Raw genomic sequence first — 16,593 nt, 5'->3', positions numbered from 1 at the left:
AGTCGTCTGCCGCCTAGTAATTGGATAATCACACTAAAATAGAATAATATCTCCTCCTATTGCATTATCCAGACCTCGTATTTCCACATACAGCTTAAGTTGTCACACTGGAGTGAGTGTAATACAATAGGTGAGAGCAATACCTTGCTAAAACCGAGTTTGGGCGTGAGGAATACGATTCGTCAGTCGTTGATGCCCATAGCCCTCACACGCAAAGAGAACAAAGGAAATAGTTCTTGTGTCGCGTACTGAATAATTTCCTCAGTCTTCTCATATCTGTGACCTTTTTGGGGGGGGGTAAATTCACGATGAACGATGTGCTATGAGTCAAGAGATACAATGAAAGTTTATAATTAATTATAAACTTTCTGATCTAGTGGCACTGGCGTTGTACAAACAAAACATTTTAATGATGCAAGAAACGAAGTGTGGTCATTAGCAACAGCACGTTGACGAAGATCTCCACACATGCAAAAACTCGCCATTCTCTGATCATCATCGAGGATACTGAACGCAAACTTGGTTGAAACGCGTTGCATTTCAAAATGCTGTGGTAAAATTGATTGACACGTCAATCAATTGATACGATTGAATCATAGGTTTTTGAGTTGAAGGGTTTAAGCTGGCCATACGCTAAGAGTTTTAACTCAGTTTATTTTTCCCCTAAAATATTTGTTGAAGGTACATTTTTCATTGAAACAATTTATTGTTAGGATTTCTTATAGGACCAGTACATTGTTTTTTGACAATATAATACCCTCACCTCGTATTCAACCGCATTCAAATTTGCTAAAAAGAAGTGCAATGGAACTCGTATGATATTTAGCTATACAAGAATGGTGGTAGATTATGAAATGCCAATTCATATCCAAGCTAAAGTAGTATGGCCTTTAATAAACATTGAATGATGTAAGCTTTAATTGCATCAGTCGTGGTTGACTAAACGAAACCGTTGAAGTGTTAGATTGTATTCTGTGACTATATGGTTGAAACCTGTAAAGACCTAAAAAACGTAAATTTTCTCCTAGATGGACCGCTCCAATCAACGAATTTTCAAAATGCATTAATGAAGTGATAGATGTGGTGATCTCAAAAATTTTGGATGGTTTTAAGACTATGAGAGAAGACTGCGGTTAATGGCCAGCAATTAACCTTGGGAACTACTTAGACAGACTTCAGGATCTGTACTCTCCAAGAACATATCCTTCTTGAGTTTAACCCTAATAATTTATTTGACTATCTTTTATGCGCTATAAAGGATAGCCAAACAAATACTAGAACCAGGAGTATAAATTCAAACTAAGTGGGGGAGAATTACAGAGCAAGTGTAAAAAGTTTTCCTTTAGCAGGCGAGTTGTTAATCATTGCAATGAGACATTAATGGTGTTTCATTTAGATTCGATAATCCATGGAGATGCCTTCGTGGATTAACATTAATGAATTATAGAATCCAAATATTAATGGTTCTTTTAACAACCAATGGTGAACCAATCAGGTTTAACCGTATCTTTTATGTAAACACATAAATCTATTTACATTTAACGCCATGGAAGCAGTAATAAATATCGGAATCGATTAGTGCGCCCCGGTTGGGCGCAATAACTGTTATTTCAGAAAGTTCTTAAGTGCTGTTGCTTAAAAATTGCGAAAAATTTTGCAAAATTAGCCTGCGAGAAGATGATTTTTTTATTGCCTGAAAAAAATTAACGTTCTCTTGTATGAACGACGTTGTCTGGCAAAGAAAGCCTTCCTCTTCTTAAGGGTTTAAATATTTTACGTAGGATTATTCAAGCGCTGCAGCTGTTAGTTAATCCAGCTATCTTACATCATTACAGTTCATTCCAGAAGACTGCAGCCTTTCTCATTTTTCCCTTGTGGGTTTCAATTTTCTACTTTAAAAGATAAAGGAAGTAAACGTCACGTGACCCTACTTCCCTGTAAGCTGCGCTAACCGAATTTCTTACATCTCGCATGATCTTGATCAACTTACCTACGGGTGCTCACTTCTTGGGCCATTTTCCTTTCGGCTCGCTCTGTATCCGTAGCCATGACAACCGCGCCAGACTCGTATTAGATCGGATTACCTAAGATTACCTAAGAAAGAAAGAAATTTCTAAGTTCAGCTATAAAGACAATGTCTTCTCAGATGTCTGTATATTAAAAGTTTTGATAAGGTTTTAAATTATTAACAACCTTCTTCTATTACTCTTAAAATCGCATTGAATTTGCGCATATATAGAGATATTGATTACGCAGAATAATATTAATGTTGGAATTATTTGGTGCTTGGATAGATAAGGATTCTTATCTTTTTTTACTAAAGACGATTCAAACGAAATACCAGAGAAGTTGTTGTAGAGTTTTAGGAGTATCCGCGACTAAGGCCATATTGCTCTGCGTATACTGTCTGTGGTTGATTTTCTGTTTTCTAGACAAAAAACGAATTTCCGAGAGAAAAAACTGCTACCTCGCCTGAGACCGACTAACTCGGCCACGTTGTGTAAAAGGCCTATAAAAATTCCTCACGTCATCCACGAGACTCGAACTCAGGTCTTTTCCACCCAGAGAAGTTAACTGAAAAGATAAAGCCTCAAAAGTTCATGAAGACAAGCTTATAAAATTATTTACTCCATTCCACCTAAAATTCAAAATAACAAATGTTATTTTTGACCTCGTACTTTGTATTTTTGACAAGTCTACCAATCATTTTTCATAATGAAAAATGTTTACAAAATAAATTTATACACATTTTACCAAAAATGGAAGTAAAATATAGAACATTACATATTACTGGTTTTAAAGGAAAATAAAACATATTTGGATTTTATCATCTGATTACAAAATGAAAGCGATCGAGCCTTATTTATTAAATTTGCTGTGTTGGGTAGGAACCACGTTCGGACGGCAGATGCAACGCAACACCTTGAACATGGACTTCAACCCTCAGAGACCTGTCAACTTCAAAACATGTCACGCATCTTCCAGATAAGAGTATCAAATACGAAGTAGCATGTTACTTTAGTAATAGTGTTAGCCATATGGTACCTTAGAATGATTGTGGCTCTGAGAGAGGATATTAAAACGAATCAAGGCATATGGTACAAGGACGCTACAGGCTTTTCATGAAAATAAAGTAAAATAAATATAAATAAACAAGTTAAATATATAAAAAAGGAAACAACCTATGTGCTTCCCTCCTCATGTAGATAACCATCCATCCAATTACCCATGGAAGTAACCTTCCTACAATCGAGTTTAAATCACTCCCCTTATAATTTGAATTTATGTCCCCCAGTTCTGGAATTATTAACAGCAGTGAAACTTTTGCCTTTATTCGTTTTACTGTCCTCTCTCAGAGCCACAATCATTCTAAGTTGCCTGGTTGCCAAACTCTATAGTCGAAAAACATATTCGAAGTACTTCCTCATACGTGCGTCCTTTAACATACAAAGGGTACTAGGAAAGTTTTGCAATACAGCTTTGTTTATTTAATTTTTTCAAAGTAATTTCCTCTACATTCAATACACCTCTCCATCCTCAGAAACCAATCTTTAAACCAGTTCTGCCAAGTTTCACTAGGGAGTAAAGCACACTCGTTGTCCCAAGCCCGTAGAAGGTCCTCATCACTGGAAAACCGCCTCCCTTTTAGCTTCATTTTCACATGCGGGAACAGTGCAAAGTCGCAGGGAGCAAGGTCTGGCCTGTAGGGAGGGTGCTCGAGAAGTTTCAGTCCTGTCGTGGTCAAATATTCGGTGCAGGCTTTGGCGCGGTGAGCTGCAGCATTATCGTGATGGAGGTACCAAGTGTCCATTCTTGACTTTGGCCGCAGGTTCTTCATAGATCCAATGACTTTAGGCAGGCATTGTTCAGTATACCACTTAGCTGTGACTGTCTTCTGCGTGTCCAAAACGACACTTTCCACAATTCCACTCGATTTGAAAAATACAGCTATCATTTTCTTCTTTACAGATCGGGATTTTCTGACAATTACGGGTGTGTCGTCATCATCAAAGACCCAAACTTTGTTTTGAGCCTTGGTCGGCAGATCGTAATAGTACAGCCAAGTCTCGTCACCTGTCACGATGTTGTTCACATACCGAGATTGTCCCTTATCAAACTTTTTTAACATCTCCCGGCACCAAGTCACACGTCGTGTCATCTGCTCTTCAGTCAGTTGATGCGGCACCCAGAGAGAGAACAAAGTTTCTTCACGTGCAAATGATCTTGCAGAATCGAACGAATTGCTGGTGCATTTAGGCCCAAAGTTTCTTCACGTGCAAATGATCTTGCAGAATCCAACGAATTGCTGGTGCATTTAGGCCCAAAGTATCCTCTATCTGTTGGTAGGTCACTCGCCTGTTTTCGTCAAGCATTTTCCTCACAGCAGTAACGTTTTCCTCCGTAACTGACGTTCGTGGCCTTCCCGGCCTCTCAGAATCCTCCAGAGTGAAATTTCCCCTTTGGAATTCTCTATACCACCTGAATATCGTTGTACGATGTGGACAATCATCATCTAGTGCAAGAGTCATTTCTTCTAAGCACTGGTCTATGATTAAACCACGCACAAAATTATACCGCAAAACTGTCCTTATCTCATTTCGTGACCACGATGCCATCGCAAGCACTTTACACTCTCACTACTAATGAATAACTGAGCCCATCGACTTGGCGCGGCGGCTACTATGCACGTATGAGCATGTCTCAACATGCAGCAACAACCACTTCCTGTGATTCATTGTTGCGTCATATTGCAAAACTTTCCTAGTACCCTTTGTATCTCACCAAGGGGATTGCCAGTCTTTGGACCATTTCAAGAAACGCGATGTCATTTTTAAGTGCGGTTTACACATTTGGACTGTGTGCCCAAATGTATGTCCTAGCTGTCTGTTTACACTGCTCAGAGAATTTCATATCCCCATTAAAAAACGTAGAGGAAGAAAGGTATCTGGGAGTTCTCCCTGATCTCTTTCTTCCTCTACTTTATTAATTCAACCTTAGAAAGTGTATAAGTGGTTGATGACTCTCATCAGCCGATGCAATACCACCGCTTTGCTTATTGCAGGCTTGAAGTGGTGAAACCCATTAGTTTCCAGTGAAAAGTTCTAAAAAATCTCACCCATCTCTTCTATCATGGTGAGTGACTGATGTCTCTTGGGGTTATGATGGGCATCACCGAAAGATCCAATCTTCCTTACATTTCGAGGGTACAGCTCTAAAACGTTGTTCGCAGGCCGGCTGCCAGATAGCCCACCAGACCGAACCTAGTAGTAATTTGTTTGTTATTTGGTTTTATTTGTTTGTTATTTGATTTTTAGGAGCATTAGCAACTAAGGCCATACCGCTCCGGAGACACGCAGCGGTCAGTTCCAGACCCCTCCGCACCCCCCACGCCTGGCGGCCACGGGCCCGTACCCCGGAATTCTCTATGAGGTACCAGAATCCACTAGGGTATGTTCTTGCCGTGAGTAAGCCTCATTAAAAAATTAATTAATTCATACACCATGTCTCCACCACCTTTTCTTACTACTGAATACATAATGAATAGCCAAACTATAGAACAAACTTTACTGCAAAATGATCTAAACTTCTCAAACACTTCCTTGCTCACTGCACAAATATATGTGGTCTCAGTTCCAATCTAAACGATGTCCATTTCCACTTACAGTCTTCCAAACCCCACATACTTTTTCTGATAGAATCCCAATTATCGATTGATTCAGCCACTACTCATCTCAGTTATCGGAATTATTCGCTGTACGACACCTTTTGCTTCAAAAGTGGTACTTGTGCATATGTCCACTCTGATATTCCCTGTCAGAGATAGTAATTTGAAATCTCCTCTTTTCGATCTTTTCTGCCTTAAAATCTCTCAACCCTTATTCTGTCATATTCATCTGCTGCATACATCGTCTTCCCAACTTCACTAATCACTTGGAACTCTTTGACCTTCTCTAGTCCAACTTCCCTAACAGTGAGGTAATTTTTCTTAGCGATTTTAATTTTGACAACTGCGGCTGGCTTCTGTTTTGTAGCCACATGGACACAGCTGGTCGAGATGCTGAGGTTTTTGTAATTACTAATTACCTCGCACAGATTATTCATTTAACTTCCACAACACTAGACAATTCAAACTACAGAGCCAACACTCCTGATCGTTTTCTCACAAACAACTTTTCCAAATACACGGGCGAGGTGAATGGTCTTCTAGGCAACTCAGTTCACAACTTGGTGATGGTTTAGTCTCTAATGGAGCCTTTAGAAAGAACTGAACCTTAGCGGTCCCCAAGGTTTAGTTCTTTCTCCCACTCTTTACCTCTTATATATTAATGACTTTCTTCCATTGAATGGTAATCACATTCGTAGTTTTTGCTGATGATAACACATTGCACACCAACTTCCAGTTTCAGAAACATTTCCCTGCAAAAACAGCTTCAACTTCTCGAATATTCATTACCAATTCCTTAAATGTTGATCTCTAGGTAATTCTCCGATGGGACAATGACAACTTAGTTAATTTGAATCCTTCTAAAACTCAGTCCTGTTTTGCATCTCGCAAAAAGGATTCTACTGCTCTTATGTTGATCTTCCATGACACTGAGATTTTTAGACAAGACCACATATCCGACTTTTAATCTCTATTGGCATAAGCACATCACAAATATTGCTTCCTCTGCATCTAAAAAACCGAGTTTTCTCTTTAAGGTATGCCTGATTGCCAAACTCAGTAGTCCAACATATTCTAAATCCTTTTTCATACTAAACTCCAAACTATTATATTTAGGCCACCCGAATAATTTAATTCATCTGTCCTTTCTCATACTTTTCTTCGTTTCTCGGCGTTACATTTCTTCCAAACAGCTACTCACTTTGCACAAATCGCCATGGAATATTGTTCCTAAAACAGTGGCAGTGCCCCCATAAACTCTCTCAGGCTTCAAAACTCCATTCGAAAGAGGACACTTAGGTTAATTAATGAACCATCTCTTACAAAGTCTCTCCACTCTCTGTCTCATAGATTCTATTTCGGCTGCATGCCTTTTCTATAGATATTTCCATGGGCCACCAGAATGTGAGTATCTAAATATCCAATTTGGACTGAACAGAAATGACGCCGTGTGCTCTTCACAGATAAGGCCAGGTACAGCCTGCAGTCAGATTTTCGTTTTGTCCTAGTGTGGCGTGAAAGACGATTCCGAAATAACCCTGTGTACGTAGAGGAACATAGTCAATGTGATGGAAGTGGATTGCCAATATGAGGTGGAATTAGTTTCTGTGGCTGTACAGACTTCCATATAATCAGGAATGGGCCCTAGCTGCAAGCAGGTATGGAGTGGCTCATGATCTTTTCTTATGCCAGTGTCTGCAAGCAGGTATGGAGTGACTCATGATCTTTTCTTATGCGAGTGTCGTCGCGAAGGTTTCGTTCTGGTTGACCACAAGCTCAATCCCATAGGGCAAAGCTGGTCAACAATATGATGAGGGTTTATCTCGCTTGCTCCTCCAACCTGAACCCCAATCAGCACCTTTTCAATATCCTTTAAAAAGCGTACTGCAGTTGATCCGAACTGTCCAATAACACTAATGAGTACAAAAGAGATTAGACGAATTTCACAGAAACTCATCGATACCTGAATTTTATCGAAGGATCGCAGATGCGAAAAATTCTGGCGGTTTCTGATTACTATACACTACACTGAAGTCGTTATCCGTGCACATTCCATCTGACAAAAACTGTTCCTAGAAGCTTACAGTAATTTGCTTCTGATGTATCATGTTCCAAGAAAGCGTCAATTTTTTACATACGCTGATAGGAACTTAGCTTCAATTACCTTCTGACAAGTATCATCATGTTTACACAAACATCGTTTGTACATGCTGTTTGTACATGATCCCCTAATTGTTTTTACCAGTGTAGCTCAAAACTAACAGCTCTCATGAAACCAATTTTAAAGGAAACAAAATCCAGATAACAGGATAAAAGTTAAGTTTCATTTTTATCTGCCGATAAAAAATGAAACCTGCAAGAACTTTCCAATAAATCATATATACCGGCACCTCAAAGCAACTAAGGACATCAGATATCAATACATCGTGTATTGTTAGCCTCAAGGACTGTGCCCTTGTAAAAGGAATAACTTTCGCTTTGTACCCAAGTTCTTACAGCACGCGCATATTTACTTAGCTATTTTCATTATTTATATAAACGAGAACTGGTTGCGACATCGCAAACTGGATTACTCCACGGCAATGCTATTAGCAAGTGCAGTGAGACGAGTTACTCACTACTGGAGGCCACTCAGTGAAATTCACGGGCATTGGTCTCCTCGTGGGAAGCTGAAAAGTTTTCGGCATGATTTACCGAGTTTAATGAGTTCGAGACAGCCGTGGTTGAGCTTTTATCCATAATTCACTTGGGCATGCTTGAGGAACTTTTCATTTTTTCTTTTAGTTTTAAATTGTGTTGCGCAATTTTATCTTGAGGAACTCTGGTAGGAGGTAAGCAAATGAAGCGGCCTTACTTGTTACATTCGATGCTTTATAGAAAATATCTATCGGAAATTATTTTTCATCCCTACTATTTAGCCTGGTAGACTATTCTTATCAATAGGGCTTTCAGCAGGATAATGGATTTATTACTTTCGCTCTTTGGAAGAAAAAAAAATTTACACTCGTGGCATTTAGAGAGAAGATATAATAGTTTTCAGTAACCAGAACCACAGATCACCATTAATAGGAGACTGCTGGGCACCTTTTTAAAGGTAATAAACTAGATCAAAACTTCACTATTAAGAACAGCTAAATGCAAGAAAGCAAATTTAGTTTTTCGTTTAAGGAACTTATAACGTTATCACGAAGACGACCATGAATTTTTAAATAAGATTTGTGTCAAGAAATTGAGTTGGTTGGTTGTAGTAGGGTTTTAGGAGCATCAGCAACTAAGGCCATGTATATTTTATAATTTCTGTATACCCTTCTAGCCCACTTGCTGTACAGGGGGTGAACCTTGTGTTAATAAACTGATAGTAAATAAAAAAAAAAGTGTGAATTGCGTGCGTTTTGAGGTCGATTTTCTATTTTCTGGACGAAAAATCCTATTTCCGGGATGAAAAACCATGCTACTCTCGCCTGAGACCGACTAACTCAACCGCGTTGTTAAAAAGGACCATAAAAGTTCCTCCCCTCATCGACGGGACTCCAACTCAGGTCTTTTCCAGCCGGTGAGGGAAGGACGGCGATTCTATCAACTCTACTACACATGAGGGCAAGAGATAAATCTTAATGACATCATTTTAAACTGGAGTCTAGCTTTCCAGAATGCAGAGGACAAATCCTTCTCATCCAAGAGTGAAAAAAAAGTGCTAAAAGTGTTATTTAGCTGTTGAATTTTAAAGAGCCCGATGCCAACATTAACTTCGAACGATATGTTGAAACTTGGACCACACAAACGAGATTACTCAGGCTATTATCAAATGTAATGTGTATCATATCCTTTGGACGCCTTTTCCAATCCGTTAAGATGTCTAGTTCAAAGAGTCGTTAAGTTCAGTGTGTTTCTTTGACCACTATATGTTTATTTGCTAGCTTTAATCATCGTATACTGTCCTATCACATATGGTGTAATACTGTATTTTAAAATACAAATACAGTATTATATGCACATCTTGGGTTTCTACTCGCAAGCAGTGTGTGTGGCTGTTTTGTAAATTGTAAATACTCTTGACATGGGATTCAAATGCAAACCTTTTCTATACAGTGCAGAAAATTTGAAGTTTATGCTTAATCGAGTCCATAATTTAGAAGTTCCTTTTTTAAAAAAAATAAAATGGAATATTAAACTTGCAATTTTACCGCTATATAGCACGAAACATTCAGGTGAAAACCACTCAAAATGGAATAAATACATTGCAGCATAATATGAAGGTAAATCAAAATGGAAAGGCAATATGGATGTAAAACTAACACTCCATGTTTGATCACACTCCCAAAGTCATTGCATCGATCAGAATTTTGTGGTCAGAATGAGTCAAACCCTCCATAAGCGCAGAAGAAGGTTGGCACAATATTTATAAGTGTAACTGGTATTAGAATTAAATATTATAACGGCTAACTGATGAAAGAAAGCAGATTCTTTTTTATTCTCAAAAAAGAAAAAAAAAAGATTTTATCACTCATGTTCCTCTCGCCAAATAATGTGGCTATCCAATTTCGCTTGGACTTGGTCAAACTCTCCGCCTCGACCATTGCGAGAGGCAATTCATTTCAATGATTTTCAACACGCTGCCCGAAAGTGAACTTCATGAGAGACTGCCTTCTATTGCATCCCAATCCCTCAGGGGTAGCACAGTGGATATAATTATCGTTTTCCCCACACCGGTAGAAAATGCTGGGTTTCGAATACCATTAATGACGCAATGAATTTTTTTATGGACCTGTTTCACAACATCGGTCTCAGGTCAAAATTACACTGTTTCTTTCTCCAGGGAAAGTAGGGTTTTTCGTGCAGAAAGCAGGCAAATCGACCACAGAATACAAACGATTTACAGACGCAATATATTGACGCCTCAGTCGCCTATGGCCTTAGTCGCTGATGCTCCTAAAATCCTACAAGAACAACAACAAAGTAACTTAAGAAATTCTTATAATAATAAAGACAATAGCTGGCTCGATTCGCCCTAACTTTTCTGTACACGAACTTCTGCTACAATTTAGGTTCAAAAGGGTACAATAGCTTGAGGGCTGAGTACACGTTTTGAAATTTTATCCATTGTTTCATTGCATCGGAAATTAATTAAATTTTGCTCATAATTGGAGCATCGTTATGACAGGTGGTGAGGGTTAGTAGGATTACTCAGAGGCACTCTAATCTCAGCCGGTTTTTAGGATATCAGCATACATACCCCTTGCGTTGTCTCGATTCTTAAGTAAACACAGTTCACTGCTTCTAATTAGAAATTGTAAACAGTGGATGACGGGAGAAAGGTCTGCCACGTTGCGTAACATCGCAAGCCTAAAGGTTGTTTATTCAGCTGTCCCAGCTTTGATCCATTTGCGACATAATGGTGATGTGTGAAAATTCATCGCAGTTCCAGTTCGCTTCAAGATCTTTTAAAGTTTCTTTGTTCTTGGACATAAGGATTGGATTTCTGCAATCTTTAGAGTGATGGAAGAAGTCGATATTAAGTGAAAAACATAAGGTAGCAAGCAGAGGAAATTGATAAACTATTGATAAACTATGGGTTCTTTGTTCCCAACACTAAAGTCGTACTCATAAATCCGTATGAATACGTGAAAGACGTAAATAGAAGCTATATAAAAAGAATAAATATTTTAAAAATGAGCATTTTAGCAAGCAAATAATTGAGTACGTCTCTGTTACGAGAATCAATATGCATATTTAACACCGATAACGATGTCAGAACACGCTATTGTGGATATTCAACGAACTACATACTGAGAAAAATTATTGGAGTATTGGAGAAATTGGATTTTCTTGTTGTGAAGGAATAAACCTTTCAGAAATTCATAGGAACAGCTCAGTACGAAAGAAAATGTATTATTCAAAGGAAGGCACACACGTTGATGAAAAGATAGACCTTTTTCCACATTTGGTCAAATTCTATTACGATTTTATGCGTTATTTTCAGCGTGTGGCCAAGTTAGCAGGTCTCGGACGATGACTGCACTGTTTTTCTTCCAAGAAGTTCTTCTCAGAAAAATAAGGAAAATCTCTAAATCACACTTAGTATGGTTGTGTACTATAATTTCCAGAAAATTCAAGCCATAAGGGTTCCAGATATCGCGTTTTTTTCTAGTTTTTTTTTTAGCTCAGCTTAGTAAACTTTAATTTGAAAATTTAGAAAATTGCACGCTAAAAGTTTTAGGTAATTCACACTTCCTTTTATCTTATAGGTTTTAATTTCCATATCGCTCATAACATTTAAGATAATGGTTTCTTAATTCTCTGAAAAAGAAAACAAATTAAGACAGAGTCATTAAGTTCATTGAACAATTCTTTAAATCCTTTTATTTGACGCAGTAAAAGTTTAACTTCGCTCGAATTTCCAACTTGTGTTTGAAGGATGAGTTCCGATAATTGATGAAGATCTTAAGATGTGAGCAGCGCTAATTTTAAATATTTTCTTTGCTAGATACCACTCACCACGTTGAGGAATGCATATTAATTGCTTCACTAAATTAGCTAACTTTGAACAAAGTTAATTAAAGAAAGCCACATACTGCGAAGGAGGATCGAAAGCTTTTTTCTGGTTTTATGGGCATTTTATAGGAACAGTGGAATATTTTAATTTTACTCGTGAAATGACTCCACATAATTAATCTTTACCTGTGGTGGGTACTCATCTACAGCACAGCTGTCAGTAATTAGCAATGAAGCCACAGGAGGTCTCTTGTAGTGGAATCAAAGCCTTTGGGGGGAAGAGGGGTATGGAAGATGCAGAATCGATGCTGGAGGATCGATAGGCAAAGAAGGAAAGTGAGACCCTCACGCGAACTTACAGTTAATTAGGAATCTAAAGTTAAAAGACGTTTCAGAAAATCAGTAATCTGTAAAAGACCAGATTTTGTTGGTTTTTTCTCCCCAAAATATATATTGAAGACCAAAAATAATATTGCTCTATTTTACTGAGGGCTGTATTAATTTCTTTTAGTATCTCAGGAGTGTTATTATTACAATTCCTTCTTAAGGATTGTAATAATTAAGATCATTCAGCGCTTCATCAAGATAACGAATCACATAATGGTACACCTCTATAAATGTGACTTCCCCGCTCAACTTCTGAGTTCTGCCAAAAAGCATGCCGATCAATTCATAAAAATACATTTAATATTTTTAAATTAATTTTTAAACATGGTAACATATCTGGCCTGTATGTAGGATGTTCGAACACTTCTTGACACATCTATTATAGCAAGACGGATTTGCTTTGGTCAGAGATTAGGCAATAGGAGTCTAGTCGTGATCTATATTTTTCGATTAGAAAAAGTGCTAAGAAAGGAGAAAGAATTATTCTTGTATGTAATTACAAAAAGGAAGGATTAAATCTATCTAATAGGTCCCTTAATTTGTTGCTGTGGAAGGTCCAGAGAAAATCCAGCAGAAAAGGTTGATGAATTGAACAGATACTTCTCGATGATATTTAGTCATGAGGGTTGGAACAAAATTCCATCTGTTATTGTGGAAGTGAGTAGTTTGATGAATTCAAGGAAGAAATATCCGAGAGCATAATCCTCGCCTGGGAACGACTACCTCAGCCACACTGTGGAAAAAAAAAACCCATAAAATTCCTGTTGGCTTTCTCCACTCGGTGCGGGAAGGAGGGCGATTATAACCACCGTGCTACCCATGAGAGCACTGATTTCAGAGAAGCGTTTGTTATAACAGTTACCCATACGGCAAGGCTCCACGAGAGGTTGGCATGTAATTTTGAAAGGACGAAGTAAACTTAGTCAACTTCTTCAGTCCTTCTAAAACTTACTTCTGTCTTATTTCGGGTACAAGAGTCTACTGCTTATGTGCTCATCTTAAATGACACGCATATTTCTAGACAAGATCACATATTTCTATTAGGGATTACCCTGACTTCTAATCTCTCTTGGCATAAGCACATCACAAAAATTGCGTACTCTGCATTTAAAAAATTGGGTTTTCTCTTTTGCTCTAGGCATTACTTTTCTTCCAAACATTTACTCACTTTATAAAAATCTCATCTCAAATTCACCCTACCGTGGAATATTCGTCCCATATCTGGGACGGTTGCCCCATAACCTCTTCCAGGACTTCATTCAAAAGAGGACAGTTCAGTTAATTAATGACATCTCTTACAAAGTCTCTCCACTCTGAGTCTGCGCGGGTAGCACAGTGGCATCGTCACCGTCCTCCCCACACCGGGTGGAAAAGGCCCAGGTTAGAATACCGTTGACAACTCGAGAAACTTTTATGGGCTTTTTTATGGGCTGAGTTAGCCGGTCTCAGGCATAGATAGCAAGGTTTTTTCCCCCAGAACCCGGAGTTTTCGTCCAGCAAAGCAGGCAAATCGACTAGAGAACACATACAATTTGCAGACACAATACACATGGGTAGATGAACTTTCCGATTGACCCCAAAAAAAAAGTTTTTTTCCTTCACTCTCTGCTTCCATGGGCACTGTTCTTCAGAAATGGCATCTCTAATCCTCCCACTCTCTTCCAATCCAGCTCAAACACGTGCTCAGCCAGTCAGCATCCATTCACAGTCCAACTCCAAACTCACAGACTCAACTTTTCCCTCTCTTCATTTATCCCGTCTACTTTTGTTTCCTGGACAACTTTCCTTCATATATATTTCCCGAAAATGGCAATCAGCAGAAACTCAAGTCTAATGTCAACAAGTATCTTCTATCTTTTCAGCTTTCAACCCACGAAGGGTTTCAAGCAGTGGAGGTTCAAAAAAACCTTTGTGCTTGGGGTTTTCATAAAGAAAATAGTCTAGAATGAAAATAGAAATGGGCTACAGCATTAATTTTCTTTAAGAAAATTTCATAGTATTGCTTCCTTATATTAACTTTCCTAACTTTACCATTACTAGAAGCAAAACTCATTGAAACAAATTTTAGTAAATCCGCTTACACAGTAGACATTTACATGTTCGTCTTGTACAACCAGCTATTAAATTCTTTTCTTTTCTTTACAATTCAATCAATAATTATTTAAGCAAACAAAATAAAACTTATGTTGCGAAAACAAACTATCCAGGCGGATTAAACATCAACATCATTATATAAAAGGAAAATGGAAAGTCAGTTTTGTACAAATAAATCCATCTCGCTCTGATAAAAGTGAAAATAGTAGTCTCGCTCTTCCATGGCTAGTTTGCTCGTTGGTTGAAGAATTATATTTCACAATACAGACATGGTACTTACATTCGCTTCGTACTGCAGCTCAGCTTCGTTGCTAAATGCTATCAAGCACGAGAGGTGGTCCGACACAGCAGCCACATCCATAAATTAAATAATATTGTGTACATTATCGATTGCCAAGAGCAGTGCCAATACATCGGTAGCACATCAACAACTCCAAGGAATGGCAAACTACCAGTCTTTCTTCGGGTTTTTCCAACTGTACTCATTGCAAACGTTTTCATCAAATACTCTACGCAATAAATTTTCAAAAGGTTCTATTTATCTGTATTTCTGGTGTTCCTTTATGAGTCTGGGTATGCTGATTCAGAATATGATATTAGCATAGCATCAATGGATTGCTCAGAAATAAAGGGAAAGCAAATATGCCAATCTTTGCTACAAGGAAACAGCAAGGCTTAAAATTCACAAATTAAAAAAGTAGAAACCCTCCTCGGGTTAATGTAAAAAAAAAACATCCTTAAGAATAAACATTTGATCTTTTTGTGGTCAATATGATCATTCCGAATTGAAGGAGTACAGTTGCCCAGCATAGCTTCATCCCGATTTCCTTGCCACACCTTCTTCATTAACTGTACGTCAGGAGGAATATATCCTCATGATCTTCTCTAACATGTCCAGATAAAGTCTGAAAAGTCCAAGTGACAACGCAAGTTATGGAGCTTTATTGACATTCTCTGCATTACATTTTTCGTTTTGATTTTTGCTCCAGTTCTTTGTAATTCAAGAAAGTTATTCGCTACAAGGCGAAACGACTGCCAGGCATTTCACTCAACATCAATCGTTTTGTCTTCAGTTCTTGTGGCGCGAACATAAAAGCAGTTTTAGAAACATAGATTACATATGCTTGAAGATGTTCATCTCGAGGATCTAATATTTTAACAAATTGGCGGAAGAAAGTCTTTGTTTCTTGGAACCAAGTATTTTTTACTACATTGTGTGCTCCAGCTGCAACCCAATTCTGGCAAACCATTCTCTTGTCCTGTAGTTTCTCGTGTGGCCCTAATAATGATAGTGTTCTTCTCTTATAGCGTTGATCTATTGCCTTGCTGTCTCAGCGGCGGAGAAAGCAAGGGGACTTAGTAACACCACTTTGAAAATCCAGAATGAACTCGGTAAATGTCGGTAAATTGCGTCTGTTCTGAGGTCGATTTTAAGTTTTTCTGGACAAAAAACCTGAGTTTCCTGGATACAAAACGATGCTACCTTTCTCCTGAGATCCACTAACTCAAGTCATGTTGTGAAAAAGGCCCATAAAAATTCCTCCCGTCATCGACGGGACTGAAACTCAGGTCTTTTCCACCTGGTGTGGGGAGGACAGCGATTCCACCAACTGCGCTACAAGGGCACAGTTGGTGGAATAGTCGATAGTTTTATATCCTCATTTCTAAACAACAGTTTTCATTTGAATTGTCCGCGAAAAGACGCTACTCTTCTGTACCAATTCTGTACAATTCGGACCTTGTGACATAGCGCATTATCCCTTTGGAACAGCTCATTCACAGGTGGATGCACTGCGGTTGCACCTGGTAGGAAACAATTTCCCGATAACCTGTGGAATCGTCTTCGCGAGTAGTGGTGATTATAATCATCGTCCTCCCCGCACCACGTAAAAAGGGCCCGGGTTCGAATCCTGTCAATAACGCGAGGAACTTTTATGGCTAAGTTAGTCGGTTTC

General features: G+C 38.5%; 2 protein-coding genes across 2 annotated transcripts in view; one reads left to right on the top strand and one right to left on the bottom strand.

The window, feature by feature from the left end:
* The window catches only part of LOC150085185 (immunoglobulin domain-containing protein oig-4-like), a 302,327-nt gene that overhangs the window by 115,306 nt on the left and 170,428 nt on the right, over positions 1-16,593 (top strand). The gene's annotated exons all lie outside the window — the stretch shown is intronic.
* LOC150085186 (neprilysin-4-like) overlaps positions 1-16,593 on the bottom strand; it is a 93,293-nt gene that overhangs the window by 44,286 nt on the left and 32,414 nt on the right. Inside the window, exon 2 of the mRNA XM_090373919.1 lies at positions 1,991-2,094. Within this exon, the coding sequence (XP_090230045.1) occupies positions 1,991-2,049 (59 nt within the window). The 5' untranslated portion in view covers positions 2,050-2,094. The remainder of the gene's footprint in view (positions 1-1,990; positions 2,095-16,593) is intronic.

The sequence above is a fragment of the Mastigoproctus giganteus genome, chromosome 5, assembly GCF_048544385.1.
Source record: "Mastigoproctus giganteus isolate SK-2022 chromosome 5, ASM4854438v1, whole genome shotgun sequence".
NCBI classification, from domain to species: Eukaryota; Metazoa; Arthropoda; class Arachnida; order Uropygi; family Thelyphonidae; genus Mastigoproctus; species Mastigoproctus giganteus.
The sequence above is the reverse complement of the archived record's forward strand: the minus strand, read 5'-3'. Positions and strand labels throughout refer to the sequence as shown.